Source organism: Cyrtonyx montezumae, unplaced genomic scaffold, assembly GCF_038088225.1.
Source record: "Cyrtonyx montezumae isolate F1298 unplaced genomic scaffold, pur_monq_1.0 scaffold_2, whole genome shotgun sequence".
NCBI lineage: Eukaryota > Metazoa > Chordata > Aves > Galliformes > Odontophoridae > Cyrtonyx > Cyrtonyx montezumae.
The window spans coordinates 29,082,168-29,101,043 of NW_027071936.1; the positions used below are offsets into that span (position 1 = coordinate 29,082,168).

The 18,876-nt window shown below is 43.2% G+C and overlaps 1 protein-coding gene across 1 annotated transcript in view; it reads left to right on the forward strand.

Annotated features, from left to right (window-relative positions):
* SLC4A4 (solute carrier family 4 member 4) overlaps window positions 1–18,876 on the forward strand; it is a 175,649-nt gene that overhangs the window by 134,981 nt on the left and 21,792 nt on the right. The window contains exons 14-19 of the mRNA XM_065736758.1: window positions 3,723–3,856; window positions 7,849–8,120; window positions 10,027–10,097; window positions 13,905–14,093; window positions 16,359–16,472; window positions 17,064–17,225. Of these exons, the coding sequence (XP_065592830.1) occupies window positions 3,723–3,856; window positions 7,849–8,120; window positions 10,027–10,097; window positions 13,905–14,093; window positions 16,359–16,472; window positions 17,064–17,225 (942 nt within the window). The remainder of the gene's footprint in view (window positions 1–3,722; window positions 3,857–7,848; window positions 8,121–10,026; window positions 10,098–13,904; window positions 14,094–16,358; window positions 16,473–17,063; window positions 17,226–18,876) is intronic.

Below are 18,876 nucleotides of genomic sequence, written 5' to 3' on the forward strand. Positions count from 1 at the left end.
GGTGCAGCAGTGCGCAGCTTCATAAGTAATTTACTAGTTAGTTGTTGCTGCCCCACTTTTCTTGGGAGAATTTCTGCTGCCAGTATTTTGAGCATGAAGGTGGAAAGGAAAGCAGTGATAAAACAAGGTAGGCCAAGAGAAGATCTGATAGTCCCTGTGCTCCAGGGGGACCCCTGGGCTGTCTTCAGCTTGCCACAGATCGATGTATAAATGTGTTTTGTTTAACATCTCTTGTTCTGAGGTGGAGCTGTTCTTCCTGGAACCTCCTGAGCCTTCTCAATGTGATTATATCAGAGTGTGTAACTTTCTTCTGACTTAATCTGTTGGTCATTTGCTGAATGTGGCAGTCTCAGTTTCCCAGAGTATCTCTGAGACTGAGTTGTGCAAGAGGAGAGATGCAATGAAAGAAGAAAAACAGAAGAGAAAACAGACTGTGTTTGGCCCATAGCTTTCTTTGAAGTCGATAGAACCCGATGTAAAATTTTCCCACTCTTCAGAGAAAGACAAAAGCTGCAGAAACAGTCTGTTTTGAGCTCACTGTTTTATTCTCCATGTTGAAAAGGGAAACCATTGGTATCTGTAGTTAAATTTATCACTTTGGTAGCAGGCAGTGAGTTCACTGCAGCCGTTGATGACAAAAATTCAAGGAGAAGCAGAAAGCACTGAAGTCCTGCTGAATGCTTTGCCCATTGCTTCTCAAATGTTTGTCCTCAGGAGGGAATTAGCCTCTCAGAAATTTCTCTCCAGACACAGCAACAGGCAAAGCTAAAACTGGCCTGTTCAGATGTTTTTGGGGCCCAGTTTAGTTCAGTCTTTTTCTACAATTACTCTCCTGAACCCAGTCCTCACAGGTGCAGAAATGTTGAGAACTTCCACAGACTCATAGCAATCCTCAGAATCAGACTACTTTGCTCCTCTTGGGACATGATGTCTCTATACGAACAGCAAGGAGATTCACCAGAGAAAGAAAATATCTGCTGAGGTTGCTTCTGGCTTTGGGCAAGTAAAGCACGTGAAAGTGGTACAGCTTACAAGAGCATATAACAACCAATTGAATTTGCTGTTTTTTGTTTATGTATCAATTCAAAATGGAAGCACTCAGTTTCTCTGAATAGTTCACTGGTGGATCAGAGGCTCAGCAAGCTTGGGCATACTAGCTTTTCCTTCACCATCTCCACTCAACAAAACTTCATTCACCACCATTCTTTGAAAAGGTGTTAGGTATAAAAGACTGCTGTGGGAGCTTGGAAAAGTTTTTGACTGCTGTTTTTCAACAGAAGAGAAAATGGTGTGATCTTTGTGCTAAAATGCTGCTGTCCCATCAATCTGAGTGAAGCTTCCCAGGATGTCCAGTTCAAGTTATTCCTGCAAGGAACTGTTCAGAGGAATTAGAGTCCAGGTTCAGGTCTAGTGTTGTCCAAATCGCTCTGTAGTTCTGCAGTGGAAAAGAGTTCAGACTTCTTCTGTAAGACATCCAACACTGTGAGATGCATGGGATCTTCGTTCTCAAAAATACAGAGGGAAACTAATGTGGGGCAAGACCTGACCCTCACCAGAGGCTCCAGTGTTGTGAAGAGACAGTGAGAGGGCTCTTTGTCACAGGCCATCTTTCCAGGATGCTTTCATACTGGCAAAGCCTCATTAACTCCTAGTTTACATCAGCTTCTATGACTGAAGAGCAGCTTCTAAAGGTTTTCTGCCCAGATGTCCTATCCTCATATAAAGCAGTGTGCTAGGGGCTGCAACATTTGTGCTTCTTGTAAACAGCTACGTGACTAGCCCTGGATCAGGCACTCCAAATTGCCCAGGCCATGCTGTCTGTCCTGGAGAACCTGACACAGCTAGCATTTCTCTAAAAGCTCACTTCATAGTTTTATGTTTCTGAGAAAAGACACTATTCTTAGCTGCAGACACGTGGAAGAATGCAGGGGAAAAGAGATTCCAGATGCGCCTCAGCCTGCGCGCCGGTCACTAGGGCCTTCTCTGTGAATAGTGCAGAAGGAGCAAAGAGGGATCAGCTGTGCAGATGTCATTCCTGTTGCTAAGAGCAATTGTTTCATCCTCACAAGTCCCTCAAAGGCAGTGAGTGAAGGCTCATAGGCTCCTGTTTGCATCCCCTGTAAGACAAACTATGTAATCTTTGGATGAAGACTGCAGGGCTTTGCATTGAGTAGGGCTTCTCAGTGTTTTCCCTTGCACTGGTCCATGCAAGGGCTGTGACTGTTAGTGATGGGCATTCCCAATAGCATTTATAAATGGAAAACATCAAGGATGGCATCTTATGCAGAGGCAAGGCTGGTTGTGTCCAATCCTCTCACGTAAGTAGTTTTCCTAGATTAACAAGTGACTAACATGCAGCAGGAACTAGACAACTTTTAAATCCTCCTTGACTTTTGCTTCTCTGTACAACTGTCTTGCTGCTGCTTTAGTTCACCAGCTTGACATTGGTATTTTGAGAGCATGTTTGTCTCTAAAAAATAGTTCCTCGTTGCTCCATTTAAAGTTTGCAAGTAATTCAGTAGATAATTCTTTTTCTGCTTGTACTTAGTGACATACTGGTTTGACTTGCGACAGCATAATGCAGTGCCAACAGAAACTTGGGTCTTTCAAGGAAACAGAGCCATAAAACTTAGATTCTGTTACCACTGATACATTAGAAAAATGGCAGCCCCAACACTGCAGCTTGTCATGGATGGAAGAAGGATCTGTGTGCGCCTTTAACCTCAACTGTTCCGCATATGCAGTGCTCAGCCTGCTGTTTCAGACACAGCCACAGCAAGGCACATAAGTCTGTGCTTAAATCTTCACCTGATCATTGAGTAAGGGTTATCAGTTCAGGTAAGGGTGGCAAACACAGCTTAAATAAGGAGTCTAGGTCCACATACAGAAAGATTAGTCTGGATAAGAGCAAATGAGGTAAGGCTCACCTATTTCTGCCATTTTTTGTCAAATGATGGATGCTCTGTCAATAATCACATTACTGGCAAGAAAAAAAATTCTATTTATATTGTATCAACAGCTTGCATTTTAAAAATAGGTATTGCCCAGCTATAATTTTGATGAAAATCCAAGAACACATCAAGCACATTCATTTATCATTCCCTAGTGAAGCTGTTTTGCCACACATGCCAAAGGTAATTGTAGAGTCCATTACATACGGAATTTACGACTTGTTGGTGACATCTGATGAACTTGGGTCTCAGTAAAGGACTGCTGGATGAAGTAGCCTTGTTTGGTTTGTGTCTCACTAAGAGTTACGTAAAAGAGTGGCATCTTGTTTATCTAGGAGTATCTGTTCTGCTGGAGACAGGAGTAAAAAAAATAAAACCTGTGATGTTCTGGAGGACATCAGGACTATTCTATAGCCATGCTCTGCCCTGTCTGTTTGGGGAGCTCTGCAGATGTGTGATGCAGATGATCTAAGAGATCATATCCTTTAGGTGGTCTTTGAAAAGTTTCCTCCCTTTGTCAATGATAAAATACAATACAGTGTTATTAAACTTCAGGGTTTGCTGGTTATCCTGAATAACTGTAAAGTGTGCAAGGTGAATACATCTTTCTTCACGGCTGCAGGAGAGGGCAGAGGATGTTCTTCCTGCACCTTGGATATGTCAGCATACAGCACCCTGCAAGTCACCACTGTAATGACTCATTTTCTTGCAACAGTGCTACCATAAAAGGGTTATTCAGCAGAACTAATGTCTCTCCTGTCTCTTCCGCAGGGTGTGCTGGAGAGTTTTCTGGGCACAGCAGTCACCGGAGCGATATTTTGCCTTTTTGCTGGCCAACCACTCACTATTTTGAGCAGCACGGGACCTGTCCTTGTCTTTGAACGGCTTCTCTTTAATTTCAGCAAGTAAGCGAAAAGGCGGAGGGAGGGGGGGGAGGGAGGGAGGAGGGGAGGAATGTCTTGCATGAGTAAAATGCTAGCTGGGGAATGAGTTGGCTTGCGGGGGGAAGGAGGGGATTTAGTGTATGAAAGGAAACATCCATTTGTTCCTTGTTGAGACTGCAGTGCAATCACGTCTGGGATTTTCACAAGCACGTATGCCCGGAGCACTGCCCAGTGTATGGGTGCCTGTCTCTGCTGGGCCTTTTGCAAACTCCTTGCCAGGCCTATGCTCAGTGGGAAGTCTGCAATGCATACTGTTCCCTGATGACTGCTATGTATGTTCTCCTGATGGTGTATTTCCCATAGGTGGAAAGAAAGCAACAAAATCACATGACAAAATGCATCGGGTCTCAAGATTACCAAAAGTTTGTTCCTAAAGTCGGTATTCATTTATAGTGTCTGTAAAGCTGGCAAAATATAATGAGTGCCCAAAGGAATCAGCATATTCACTGATAATTTTACATGTAGGACTGTTGATATTTAGGAAATTGATTACTCTAGGTTGTACAGAAAACTTGCCAGATCTCCTGTGGCCTTCATTCCTCACATCAAGGAAATAAGGAGAGATCACAGCATTGCCAAGACTTGTATGGCAGGACAAAAAATTGAGTGCTTTTGGTTTTAATGTGTTGCTGTGCTTTCTTTCAAGAGCACTTGCCTGTGATATAGAACAGCTCTTCTGCCATTTGCAGTTATTGTTAGAAAAACTCTACTGAATTATTAAGGTAAACATGGCTGCAGGTTGTAATAAGGCAGGAGACGTGGTATATGTTTGCCTCTTTAATTGTATCTTCTTCATTACATTTAATCTGTGTAGATACTTATTCAGAAATAATTGAGCGGATGGAATATGACCGTGCCTTTCCTGTGAGTACTTTAGGTCTAGGAGGAGTCTTCCAAGGCACAGAGCTTCTGCTAGGCAGACAGTATATTTATATGTCATCCTACATACACGGGACTGCTTCGGTAACATTTGCTTAGCAAATGTAATTGGTGATACTTGTGTCCATGTGGTCCTTGTCTACAAAGGTCACGCAACACAGGGTGAGATAAGGTCTGATTCTCATGCCATATTGTCAAAGTTAGCACTATTTTATAATTGGCATTGTAGGGTTTTAAGCCAGGTTGGCATTGCACTGCTCTTCAGTCCCTGTTCAACAGAGTCTTGTTCATGCCAACACAGGCAGAGGTTCATCTTGGAGTTGCAGGTGCCATGGAGAGACTTTTTTCACTTTAAAGTGGTGTGCAGTCTCTTCCTGCCTTCCCTAGGGCTGCCACTCCTCTGAGCACTGCTTGCCATATCCTGTCAATCAATGGCAGAGGAGATGGACTTTGCAGCCTCTCTTCTCCTTGCTGGTACATAGACAAGCAGGGATGAGAAAATTGAGGGAAAATCAGATGGGCCTGGAAAGGGAAACTGGAAACTATCCACTAGTGAGATCTGTAGTGGATCAGGACAGGAGAACATCTTTCTTTTCTTTCTTTGACGGCTATGAATGAATAAAATCAGGAGCTGTTTGAATCCAGGTTGTAGGTCTAAGCCTGGATACTGCATGTGAAAGTTAAAAACAAGATAGGAAAACATTTCCTATGCTTTTGGGAAGAAGGTGGTTATTTTTAACCAGAGGAGGAGACATCGGTTATAAAAACAGTTGTCCTAACAACCTGCTTGGGCAGAATGGCAGGATTTTTTGAGGGAGCCTTTCGCGCAACGAAATTGGAATCAAGTGCTGTGATTTTCAATAATGCATCTGTGGCTGTTCATATTCACAACACTCTGTTCCCTGCTGGGAGAGAAATTAGAAAGACTTGCCACCTACTGATTCATTTAAAGTGAGCATGTCAGTGTCTGTGCAGATAGAAAGAAAGCCTCAACTGAATGACAGCTAGCACTCCCAAAAATAAATTCAAAACACGTGGTGATTGGGGTTTTCATTAGCAGCACAATGCAGTTTTGTATCAGCCTCTTTTGCAGTGCTGATTCTTTTTTGCATCACTCCCCTTCCATTTGGTGTAGCAAATCTAACATTACAACTTTGCTCTGAAGAACTACGTTGACAGTATATAATAAAAATCTTGAATTTAAATTTATCCTATATTTGATACCAATTAAGGATTCGTGCACCCCCAGCTATCACCATATCGATCTGGTAGGATGCCTGGGACTGCTGCTCCTATTTTACAGAGTGCTAAAGGGGTGAAAGCATTGCAGAGACTTGTTTTGAATGCAGATCCATGACAGTGCCCGAGCCTACAAAACACTGACCCAGGAGGCTCACAGAACTGCAAGGCACTGCCCAGTAGCAAGCTTTCAGCATTTTCTCCCATTTTAATATTGTGAGGTTGTAGTTCTCCGTGGTTAGGTGTAATTGTTCCTGTTCAGGTTCTCTGGAGTTCTGTACTGTGCACTAGACAACTGTCCTCAAGCCCTTCTGTCAGCCAGCATTCCCCCGGTGGCAGGATAGATGCTTGGGGAGTTCACAGAGCATGGCTGCAGTTTACTGCCTGTAGGCAAATGCTGAGCAAGGGAGGAGGTGAGTGAACAGGATCTCTGTCACACCAAGTTGGAGGAGTCCTCCTGCACCAGGGACCTGAATGCGGGGTGGGACCAAGCTGTTGCCAGCTTTGAGGATGTCCTGCTTTGCCAGGTTACTTTGTCAGGAGCCTGAGCTAAAACTATCCCTCATACTAGGAGCTAAGCCATTACTGAGGTACTCTCATCTCCCTGGAGCTAACCAGCACTTCCCACTGCAAACATGTTTGGGGGGATTTGTCTTCAGGGCAGTTTATCAGTTTCCTTCTCCCTCATGCCTTCACGAGTATCTTGTTGCTTTTGTGCTATTGTGCTTCAGAGCTGTGGGTGGTTATATCTGGTGCAGTCTGCGTTCCTAAGGTGTCTCGAAGAGGACTTTTGCGCCTTCTAAGATATTTTTAAGGAAGATTCACAGGGAGAAGCATTATTTTTTCTTAGCAGACTTGATGTAGTTGGGGGAAACAAGGGATAAACTCCTGGACTCTGTGGTCTGTTGACAGCTTTTTGATGCTGTCAGAGACCTCGCCCTGACACTGCAGGGAAAATACTCTTCCTTCTCTTTCCTTTGTCATCACAATCCAGCAGGGCAGGGCTGCCTGCTTCCATGGAGAAACAGCTGAGGCTGCGGCCCCCCACTCCCTTTCCCAGAATGGGCAGCAATCTGCTTTGGCAGTCTTACATTCTCTGCTTTTTGATTTTCATATTTCTTTGGTCCTAAAAGCCACACTTTGAACATGGTGCAGTTAGGGCAGTCTCCCACAGCAAACAAATTTCCCGGAGAGGAGTGATATGATTCATCCCATCATCCCTCCACAGCTGCCACATCCTGGCACCAGGGTTTGTCATCTTCAGCTTTGCATTTCTTTATCTGCTGCTGGTACTTTTCTGCAGATAATGCAAGGGTATGAGAGATGGAAATGCAGGCTTCTGAGTGAGAAGCTTGGCAGGAAATTACTTCTCTAAAGGAGATTTGTAAACTGTGGTTAAATCTGCAGCTGGTGGAAAGCTGTCCAAGTTCAACTGCTCTTGGTCTGGGTGGCTGGATGCTTGGCCCTTTACAACTCTGTGTGTGTTTGCCAAGGGAGGATTTATACTGGGAAGTGTAGAAAGAGCTTAAATTCATTTATTAGCATTTATTAATGGAAGCATTTATTAATGGTAGCATTTATTAATGGAAGCAGAAGCAAGAATGATCACTTCTGCAAGCTTTTCTGCTACCTCAACTGTTAAACTGCACCATGTACTTTTATGGAGTTGGCTGGCTGAAAACAGCTTAACACTTGGACACACTTTCATTTAGTCTAAAATAAGCCTAGGTGCCAGAGGCTTTACATTTACCACTTCTCACTAGAAAGTGCTAATTCTGCATGGATTTTTCTAATCCCTGATATTTTTCCTCCCTGACACCTGTGTCTTGTTGCAGAGACAATGATTTTGACTACCTGGAGTTTCGTCTCTGGATCGGCCTTTGGTCAGCCTTCCAGTGTCTCATTCTTGTCGCTACTGATGCTAGCTTCCTGGTCAAGTACTTCACACGCTTCACCGAAGAAGGTTTCTCCTCCCTTATTAGCTTCATCTTCATTTATGATGCTTTCAAGAAGATGATCAAGTTGGCAGATTATTACCCTATCAACTCCGAGTTCAAGGTGGACTATATCACACGTTACTCTTGTGCCTGTGAACCACTGGGTCCAGGTAAGAGAATACTTTATTGACCCTCTGATTTGCAAACAGAAATTCTCATTTGCTTTTATTTATTCACTGATTCATTTATTTATCAGTTGCACTGTGGCCCAGATAACAGAGCAGTAGATTAATCCTTCTTTATTGGTTTTCTTCTGATATCTTATCTTAGCCTTGAAAATCGTCAAGCAGGAGGATACATTTCACTCTGTGTGCCAACTGGAATTTCTTTCTAGCCAATCTTTCTGGCACTTTTCATGTGAGTGCTGTTAGGAGGGAGAAGCTGTCTGGATACCTATGTCTCCTCAAAACATGTAGCCATTAATTCTGAATGGCGTTTCTGTGAGAAGGCTGTGAAGGGTCAGAAGTGGTGTCAAGGGCACTGCTGTGGTGCTCAAGTCAATCCTGGTAACCACCGTGAAGTCCTGACAAAGGATAGGAACTGAATTTATTCAGAATGTTGCCCAAACATGGATGGTTTTGCACTTCCTGGCTGCACATATGAGTGGGAAAGCATGAAGAAGTCCTAAATAGAGTGGAAGGGAAATGTATCCATCAGTTTAGCCTATTACCAGAGCGTGGGCTACAAGGCAGGTGTAGACAAAATACATATAGGTCTGGTAATATAACTGGAAACAAAAAGTTACAAAACACAGATGAGGCAGAGTAGAGCGGGAGGATCACCTCCCTTGACCTGCTTGCTGTGTTCTTTTTAATGCACCCCAGGATGCCATTGTCCTTGTTGGCCACCAGGGCACACTGCTGGCTCATCAAGTTGTCATCCACCAGGACACCCAGGTCCCTCTCCTCTGGAGCTCCTCTCCAGCAGGTCATCCCCCAGCATATACTGGTGCATGTGATTATTCCTCCCCAGGTGCAAGACTCTACACTTGCTCTTGTTAAACCTTGTCTGGCTCTTTTCTGCCCAACTCTCCAGCCTGTCCAGGCCTTGCTGAATGGCAGCACAGCCTTCCAGTGTGTTAGCCTTTCCTCCCAGCTTTGTATCATCAGCAGACTTCCTGAGGGTGGACTCTCTCCCCTCATCAAGGTCATTGATGAAGATGTTGAACAGGACCAGACCCAGCACCAACCGCTGGGGAAAGCTGCTAAGTACAGGCCTCCAACTGGACTCTGTGCCACCAGTCACAACCCTCTGAGCACTCCCAATCAGCCAGTTCTCAAGCCACCTCACCGTCCACTCATCTATTCCACACTTCCTCAGTTTTGTTATGAGGATGCTGTGGGAGACAGTGTCAGATGCCAATGATTCTTGTTGAACTACCATTCGTGAACGTGCTCAGAGTAGAGGAGCTTCTCAACACAAAAGGTTTTCTACCTTATCTGTGAAATGTATGGAGAAGGTTTTGATTTAGTTGGAGATGTCAGAAAAAGAGAACAAAAAAGCTGTAAAAAAGACATTAACTACCTCTTCTCAGACTTCCTATCTCCAGAAAAGGCTCAGCTCCTTCCTTGTAGCGTGACTTACAGTTTGGTGCAGCCCAGGCGTTGCCCTCAGGGTTAAAACCTCCAGCACACTTGGGGTGCACAAACATTTCTGTACCTAGAGGGGTTGGTGCCATTGCAAGGAATATGCCAGCAGGAAAATCTGTGGTAATGCTTCCAGGCCTGGCAAGAATCATGAGATGTTACAAAGGCCTGGAAAGGCTGTGTGTGGTTAGTGATGTTCTGCTAGTTGTCTAGGAACTATTATTTCGGTATAAAAGGCACACACACTTAACTCTTTCTCCCATTAAACCAATGTCCCCTGTATGGTACTTCAGTAAAACTTTTACCAGACATAAAAATACTTCTAAAACTAAGTAATTCAGGAGGACAAAACTGACAAGCCTATGTGTTTTTCTTTCTTGCTTTTTTGGCACCATGCTCTCAGTATTCTTCCTTCTGTTCTCTTTTGCAGATAACAGCTCGTTTTTTAACAGGACAACTGTGCCGACAGCTGAGGGGCTGTTCTATTCCTCTGCTGAGATGGTAAGTGAGGCTTCTAGGAAGACAGGCTTTGAAAACATTGGTGTGGGGTTTGGTGGCTGTGGAGGAAATGGGAGCTGGCATCCCTCCATGACTCATATTCCACTCCGCAAACCAATAGAATTTAAGCAGCAGGCCAGCCACAAGAGCAAAAGGAGAAACTCTTGCTACTTTTTCTTTTTTTAATTAGTCAGAATCAACCACCAATCCCAAATGGTGGAAATGGAAGTAGGGATTTATTCTAGCAGTGTTGTGCCAACCTTCATTTGGGAACACCTCCTCCTGTAACCTGTCTGTTTGTGACCATGACCTTCCAGTGTGTTGACGTAAGGAAAGTTTGTACAGTTGAAAATGTGGGCAGCTTTTAACTCTGCTCTCCTCCTCATGGCATGACAGAGCAGCAGTTTACACCTTGGTTTTATTTCAGTTATTCTTTCCAGTGGCATTGCTTGCAAGTGCAGTTTGTGGCTTCTCTGTAGTTTGCCTGAAAAATTGCTACCAGTTTCCCTGATCTATTCCGTTTCCTCACTTTGTATTGTACTTCTCTATCTTAAAATATACCTTTGTAAGGACAGCAACTTTGAGGTTTTTAAAGGTCCAAGTGTTCTGCTGAGCCGTACAAATAGATCAGTAACTGACTGCATCCTCACACCAAAACTTCCACTTTGCCACCAAACACTGTGGAAAAGTTCCACTGCACTTCATCCTCCAGCAGTTTCTTGTAGTACTGCATACGGAATACCACATGCACAACTGGCTATCAGTAATTCCTTGTGAGTGGTAGCCTCTTTCTTGTTGTTGGAATTGTGTGTTCTGTCAGGAAGTGAGTGGCTCTCCCTAGAGATTAGTAGGATCCTTATGTGCAGATCTCATTGTGGCCACAGCAGTAATGGTAGGAGAGTAATAGCCACCCAATTCCTCTGGAAGGCCCTGTTTTCCATCCCATTTTCTGATTTTTTTTCTGTCTTTTCCAGATCTCCTTCAAGTAGTGAGCTCTGGATGATGATGAGTGTGTAGGAGGTTGAGAGGCAGAGTAGTAACTTAGCTGAAGAACACAGATTCTGTCTGCATTTCTTGGATGATGTTGCTCTCTGACCCAGCAGGAAGAGAAGGCTTTCTGATCTGGACACACTGTAGAGGGGGAGCTCCAGACAATAGAAGTGAGGCACAAACCTGAAGGAAAGGGCATTCCACAGGGTCACCAAAGGGCTGATGGCAGAGTGAAGAAATAGAAGCAAGGTCTTCTGATGGCCATGCTGCACCTGATGTACCCTTTGCTGTTCTTTCCTTCCTCACTGCCCCACCTCTGTCAGTTAGCTGTGCTTCCTGAGCATCTGAGTTCACTGCGCCTGGAAGGGCTGCAAGTGAGGGCCTAATTGTTCAGCTGCCTGTCACACAAAATAACACTTGGGGAAGAGATGAGCAGCCCCGAGCTCTGACACAATGCCAGCCGTCAGGATGCCTAAATCCACCTGTCAAGAGGAGAGTGCCAGTTGCCACTTCTGTTTCATTAACAAGAAAAACTGTTCACGTTACTTATGCATTTAGCATTTGATTGTCAGTCTCAGGAGATGGGAGGCATGCATTAGAGGAAAGCAAAGAACTAAGGCCTGGATACAAGAAAAGTATTCAACAAGTTGCATTTTCAGGCTGTCCTTTGCTGGAACAGTGATCTTGGCATCTCAGCCCTCCTCCCCTGGAGCCCTGTTTTGTGACACCATTCCTGCCACCCAGCAGGGCCGGAGGCAGCTCCCATCAGACTCGATTGTATCTCTTTGGTTGATGTTGCACAGTGCCAGGGGAGCATGCTGTCCCCATAGCAGCTGAACTCTCCTGCTTTAGCCCTGGTCCCTGCTCAGGAAGTAAGCCCCAAGTAGTCCTGGAGTTTTCCAGCTATTTTACATCTGCCAGTTGGCCCTTTATTCCCATTCGGCCTTTGGTACAGCCAGCAGTCTTAAATCCGCTGCCAGTCAAGTAGTTGAGTGGCTATGAACACTTCCAGGAGGGTCCAGATGCATTTAGGTAGTAGATTTGAGGGAAAAAAAGATGCCTTATTCTTTCTGCTCTTTGGTATCTCAGTCATTTTAAATATTGAACACTCTTTGGGGTTTATTTCTGTACCTCTAAAAGCAAAAGTCACAGTGGCTTAACTGTGAGAGGTATGTGTGCAAATGAATGGTGTACAAAATTTTCCCCCCAGTTCTGTTTTCTTATCTCCACTCTACCCTCTGCTGTGGTCCAGAAGCTAACAGTCAGGGCAGACCTAAAGAAACCCCACTGATGAGAGACAAATTGCTGCTGCTTTGTGCCACAGAGAGACATGATACTGAGAGAGCAATTGTGTCATCACCTTGTCAGACAAGTACGCATAGCTGTTTCTTCTGTTGATGCGTTCTTTTCCCCTCCACCTCCTGCTGCCATCATCATGAGCACAATCATGCCTCAGTTTAGCTAGAGCTCCTTAGGTTCACAAAATCTGCTGAGGAAGCTGCAGTTTATTACATGTACCTTCAGACCATTTACCATCCCATGTCTGGAGGCATAAGTGATGTATTCTTCAGTACACCCATATGAACAAGATACTAACAGGTAAGACATGAGCCCATGAAGCTTTAGTCTTCAGTGAGAACCTTAAGTGTTTTGAAGACTTCCAGTATAACTTTGCTTAACTCCCTAGCTGAAAATTTTCCTTCTAAACAACTGCATATTTTGTACCATACTGCTTTCCATAAAGAACATCATTTTTCTGGTAAATTGCATGTTAGTCTGAATTGGTCCATGTCCACATTAATGATAATTTTTCTACAGCTAAAATATTTGGAGTAAAAGACTCTTTTATCTGTATTTATTTGCTGTGAGATATTTTGTTGTTGTTGTTTTAATTTAAATATTAATTCTCTCTTATGGTTCCTGGGACTATGATTTCGTTCCTTTAGGTTTTCATGCAGAAACAGAGCAGTAGAGACAGTGTGATTGTAAAACTCCTCAGATTTGCAGTATTTTTTAGGTACTTGGATTTATTTTAAACTTTTTGTGGTATTAAGCATGTGTATTCTGAATTCCCAGTCTCCCCTAACACCATGAGCTCTGTGCACACCTAGAATAGTCTCATGAGCTCAATGTTTTATGCACATTTAAATTCTTGCTCTCTTGTGCATTTGTATTTGTTCTGTCCTCATCACTACACTGACAAGATTATGAATTATATAGGCACGGGGGAGGTAAAGACCCTTTCTTGGGCTCTGTTTCACCACAAGCATTAGGAAACAGATGATCATCTGACATGCCTTGTGCAGCTCTGGATTCCGTGATGACTTAGGAAATGCAAACAGTGCCTCCGTATCTGGCAGTAGCAGGCATCATTAATAATGAAGTATTCAAATCAGAATGGGCTGGGGAGACCCACTGTGGGAGAGCAGCTGAAATATCTCCCTGAAGCTGCCACTTGTTGGGTTTGGTGATTAGCCTGACCAGTGAGCATTCATGGCTGGAATGATGATGGAAAGGAGCTTTGCCCATCCTTTGTATACAAAGTTGCTATATGAAGAGTTGCAAAAGAGAGCTTCGTTTTTCCTTTTGATTTATTACCTAAGCCAAAGATCACTGTCTTATTTCCAAGGCCTTAGACTGTTCATCCTCTCTCTGGATTAAAATCCACTCTGTCTGCCCACAACCACAGGGATTTTTTAGCTTCTGCTCTACACTTCCTGTTTCTTCCTTACATTTTTCCAGGACTATCCCTGTGCCTGCTCTATCATGGGAAGTGTTTATGTGAGCATGGCTTCATGGAAATGTTTTTTTTTCCTGCAGTATAACACCACCATTGACTGGTCGTCTCTGACAAAGAAGGAGTGCTTGAAATATGGAGGACACCTTGTGGGCAACAACTGTGGATATGTTCCTGACATCACCCTCATGTCTTTTATCCTCTTTTTTGGCACTTACACCTGCTCCATGGCCCTGAAGAAATTCAAGACCAGTCGCTATTTTCCAACCACTGTAAGTCTTTCCTTTCACCCCAGCAACTGGCTTCTTTACCCTTTCAGAATGCAAAGATGAATCATCCTTTTGGTGTAGCTGCCACATGGGCACAGACGCTTTCCAGGGAAGCCAGATTATTTTTCTTGCAATAAAAACGTGGTATTGGTTAACCAAGGTATATCATGGAATTGCTTAGCTTTCTCTGTGTTTTTGGAGGACACGAGCAAGTCAACAGAAGAGCCAAAATGAACCGTAACCCGTCACTGGAATGTAGCAATGTTTTTAAAGGTACTGAAGGCATCACTTCCAAGCAAAGATGCAAAATAATGTGATTCAACAGTCTTAAACAATAGTAATTTAGGCCTATATGGCTTCAGCTGGCCATTTTCAGTGCCACACACAACATTTAGTTTATGTACTGACTCTGGTATAGAATGTATGGACTTTTGTGTAGAAATCATAGCTCCAAAAGGGACTATTAATCAATATGTCAAACGTTTCCCTGCTTATAGCTAGAGGAGGGAGTGTTTGCTTTGTCACTGAATAAAAGTGGGCAAGCTAGTTGTCTGCATTGAATAGGAGAACAGACATCTTTTGTGTTACCAGGTAGCATGTGAAATAATCAGAAATAAGTACAAAAATGTTGAAGTCTGCTACAGCCCATATCTAGTGTACCTGTTATGGTAGGGAATTAAAACAGGATTTCCATGTCTTCTCTTAGGATTAGATGCAAAACAGGGATGTCTAGATAACCTTTGAATTGATTTAAACAAGGTTTTGTTCGGACTTCCAGCTAACTTACGTGCATTTGTCAGGTTCATCTGCTCATTCTGTCTCTGCAACTGAACTTGCTATGACAAAACACACATAATGAGAGTGGATAAAAAACAAACAGCAGGCTTTTTGGCTGCAAGGAATTCATTTGAAACATAGTGGACAAGCAGCTCTGCCCTCTCCGAGATATATTCAGCCTTTGACAGTTTCCCCAGTTTTCTTCTGAAAGAAGACTGAAGGTTTCCACTTCTAACTAAAAGCCATGTTTGTGTAAGACCTGTCCCCCATTTCTGGCATTCTGACACAATGGGATTTATCTTGCAAGGATTTTTACTGTTCTGTTTTATTACAATCGAATCTCTATTATTTTTAATAAAAAAGAAATGAATTCCATCCAGCCTGGAATGCAGCTCAATCTATCTGTAACTATGTGAACCAGGGCAGCCTAAAAGGAACAAGTACAAAATGATCACAGTTAAAAACAAGCACAGTGGGGCCAGCCTGGTTTAGTTTCAGGGCCCAACCAATGGAGGTTGTATATAAACGTTGTATTCCATTGTTTTCAGTGGAATTGCATTCTTTGGAGTAAGCAGAGGTTTAACTAAGATACTTAATTTCTCTTGATGTCTATCTGGGTTAATTCCAGGTTAATTTACTACTTGAACAGAAAACAATGCTATTTCAAACTCTGCAGTTCACACAGAACGTCCCATCTGTTGTGGAAATTTGAGTCTTCCTGTCCACTAAAAGGAAGACCCATAAGCATTTCAAATGTCATTTCTATTTAATTTTTTTCTTCACTTTGCCTTTTTTTTTTTTCCTAAATGCACATTGCAAAATCAGTCCTATTAAAAGAATGGTATCTGGGCATAACGCAGTATTTTATATTAAAGCCTCATACCTTAGGAATCCTTAGATGATGTGAGAAGCTCAGCCTGTATATAAAAAAAAAAAAGCAGTCTGTGTCCCTGCAGAAAAAACATGAATATGAAAATTAGAAGGCAAAACAGGAGACAATATTAATTAATGTGTAAAAATGTCACTTTTCTTTTTAGTTTCTTTTATAAATATTCAATGTCTGTTAATGTTGGAAGCTGACCTTGAAGCCTCAGTGATCAGGATGATCACAATGAAAACTTATATGATTATTTGAAAAAGAAACAAACCTAAATTGTCTCAAGAATTCTTCTCAAGATGTTAAATAGTTCTCAGCATTACTTTGGCAGTTCTCCTTGGCAAAGCAATGAACAGGCAATGTTTCTCTTTAGACTTGTTTTCCTACTTCCACTTAGGCTTAATTCTTTGTCTCTCTAGACAAAACAATGAAGTAACAAGGCACATTCTGATGAAATGGTATCAGACATTACAATGTACACCTTAGTTTCTACAGAAGAGGAAATGATTATTTTGTATTGCCACCAAATGCTTACTTGGAGTTTCACAGAATCTAAGATATGGATAAAGTGGTGTTTCATAGTGCTAACATTATGATATTGACTTCTTTTTCAGGCCAGGAAGCTCATCAGTGACTTTGCCATTATCTTATCCATTTTGATTTTCTGTGGAATAGATGCCCTGGTAGGTGTGGACACACCAAAACTAATTGTGCCAAGTGAATTCAAGGTATGTAATTGTCAGCTCGCTTTATGGCTTTCAGAATAGGTACCCTTTTCCACCCAACTGCCCTGTATAAAATTACTTGCTCTCAAAATAGGAAAGTAGTCAGCTCACTAGAAATGACCATTTTATTTCACTGATACCCTTTTAATGAGCATTGTTTGTTTGGCTGATCTCCTAAATGCTGCCTCCATACTTGGAACATAGGCCTAGCTTCTCCTACCTCCGTTGGCTGTAGTTTCTCACATCCAGGACTCACAAGCTGGTTTTATGTGCTCAGCCACCTCAGGGACATTTCCTCACTCAGGTTCCTGGAGGCATTTCAGAGAAGCTCCTTCACAGGTACTTACTGGTACATTCCTCATAGCCCCTCTTGTAACCTTGCTGCTAATCCAACTTGCAAAAGCTGGTCCCCAATAAGCAGTGCTTAATTTTCACGCGTTGTTGCTTTTGATAGGGAAGACTAGATTATCACAAATCTCAAGTGTCTCTCTCTGGCCATACATTGCAAGGAAAAGACCTGTGATTTTATAGCACAACGATGTCTCTGCTCTATTTTGGCTCTAATAAAGGCTTTCCTTTCCTTGCCTTTTAAAGCCAACCAGTCCTGAGAGGGGCTGGTTTATCCCACCTTTTGGAGGGAACCCATGGTGGGTATACCTGGCTGCAGCCATCCCTGCACTGCTAGTGACTATCCTCATCTTCATGGACCAGCAAATCACAGCTGTCATTGTCAACAGGAAGGAACACAAGCTCAAGGTGGGTGTGCTTTGTGACTTGCATGTGTGTAAAGAGCCATCACTTGATTTTTCTGTGCTAGAAATGGAGGGGGCCTGTGGCAGTGTTCAGCATACAGTGTAGTTTATTAGCATGTGAAAGAGAAAGAAGGTGGCCACAGAAGATGAGTCAAGTAAGGATCTCAGAGGAAAGCCTAATGAGGGAGCATGGTGCAGTGTGAGCCATAACTGGAAGAGGTAGAAAGAACTGGGCAGGTGGGTTCTCCTGCCCTGCTTATACTCTTGAGTATCCCCTTATGTCACCACTTTGGGTGGGGAGAGGACAAAAGGTAACTGTAGGATAAATACATTAGCTGTGTAAATCTACAGAGAGCATTCATTGTAGGCAGCTCAGGCTTGCTCCTGAGAGGAGGGCCTGTGTGCTTGATGAGTCCTCTACTCCAACCTGAGTAATGACTTTTCTTTGTACAGCACTGAATTATTGTCTCCGGGCCAAAACTTCCATTCTAAATAGGCAAAGCTTCCCTAGATCTGATAAGCCCGTTACTGTGCCTATTGTAAGGCAATCGCAGGACGGTGTTCACAGCAGTTAGCAGAACAAAGTCTCTGTGTCACAGCCATCCCTGGGCAGGCACAGCACATTGCCACTCCAAAGGAGGCCTGGGAGTGCACGGGTGACTGAAGGGATGGCCCACATATGGCAGCTGTGTTGGCATTATGGCGGTACGGTAAAATACAAGAAATAAGCTGAAGAGATCTTAGGTATACCCACGTAAGGGGGGTTATAAGGCATAACCACATTTGGATGTTATTTAAAGCTTTATATCCACTGACATGTAGCAGCCTAGATGTAGTAATATTTTTTAAATAAACTTTCCAGACCAGTGCTATGCAGGATTTCATGCCTGTAAGGTTTTTCCCTTCCTGCATGGTCAGGAGGGATTTGAAAAGAAATTTCTCCTTTTTTTGCTAACAGCACACTAACCCATGACAACAAAGACTCACTCTAAACACATGTAGTCAGAACTACATGTTATATGCTCAGGTCATAGTTTTGATAACTACTTCAACAGTTATATTGAGAGCTGCTGGAAATGGAGCTCTCCTGTGCATTGAGCAGGAGCTCAATGAAGAAGAGGAGGATGTTTCATATGGTCTCTTTGTAGTCATTAGGCAGCCACTGTGATTTAACACTGACTTGGAAGACACGAAGGGCACAGGATAGGTTTGTTGTGCAGAGTGAGGAATGGTGGCTGGCTACTGTCTTATGGGGCTGGTTTGAAATAAATCTCAGAATGTTGCTACTTGCCATCTGGAGCTGGACAGATAAAGTCAATGCTGCGCCCGCATCTTCCTCATGGGAAGCTAATCTTTACCCTGTCCTTGAAGCACACCATTAAATGAAGGTGCTTACAGAGGCAAGGTACAGCACAGGTGTCTGCCAGCCTCTCGGGGCAGTTGGCACAGATTTGATTTCTGCCGGTGTCTGATTTCCTCGCATGGGGGCTTTATACTTATTGACATAGACTCAGTTTTTGGTATGCTTTTGCTCTCATGATTTGACCTTCATGCTGCTACACGGATGTTAGTGTATCCAGTCTGGTTCTGATGAAACTAGGGAAGGCCACAGAAGAGAGGAGTAGCCAGATAATGCTTTCTGAAGCAGAGGAACC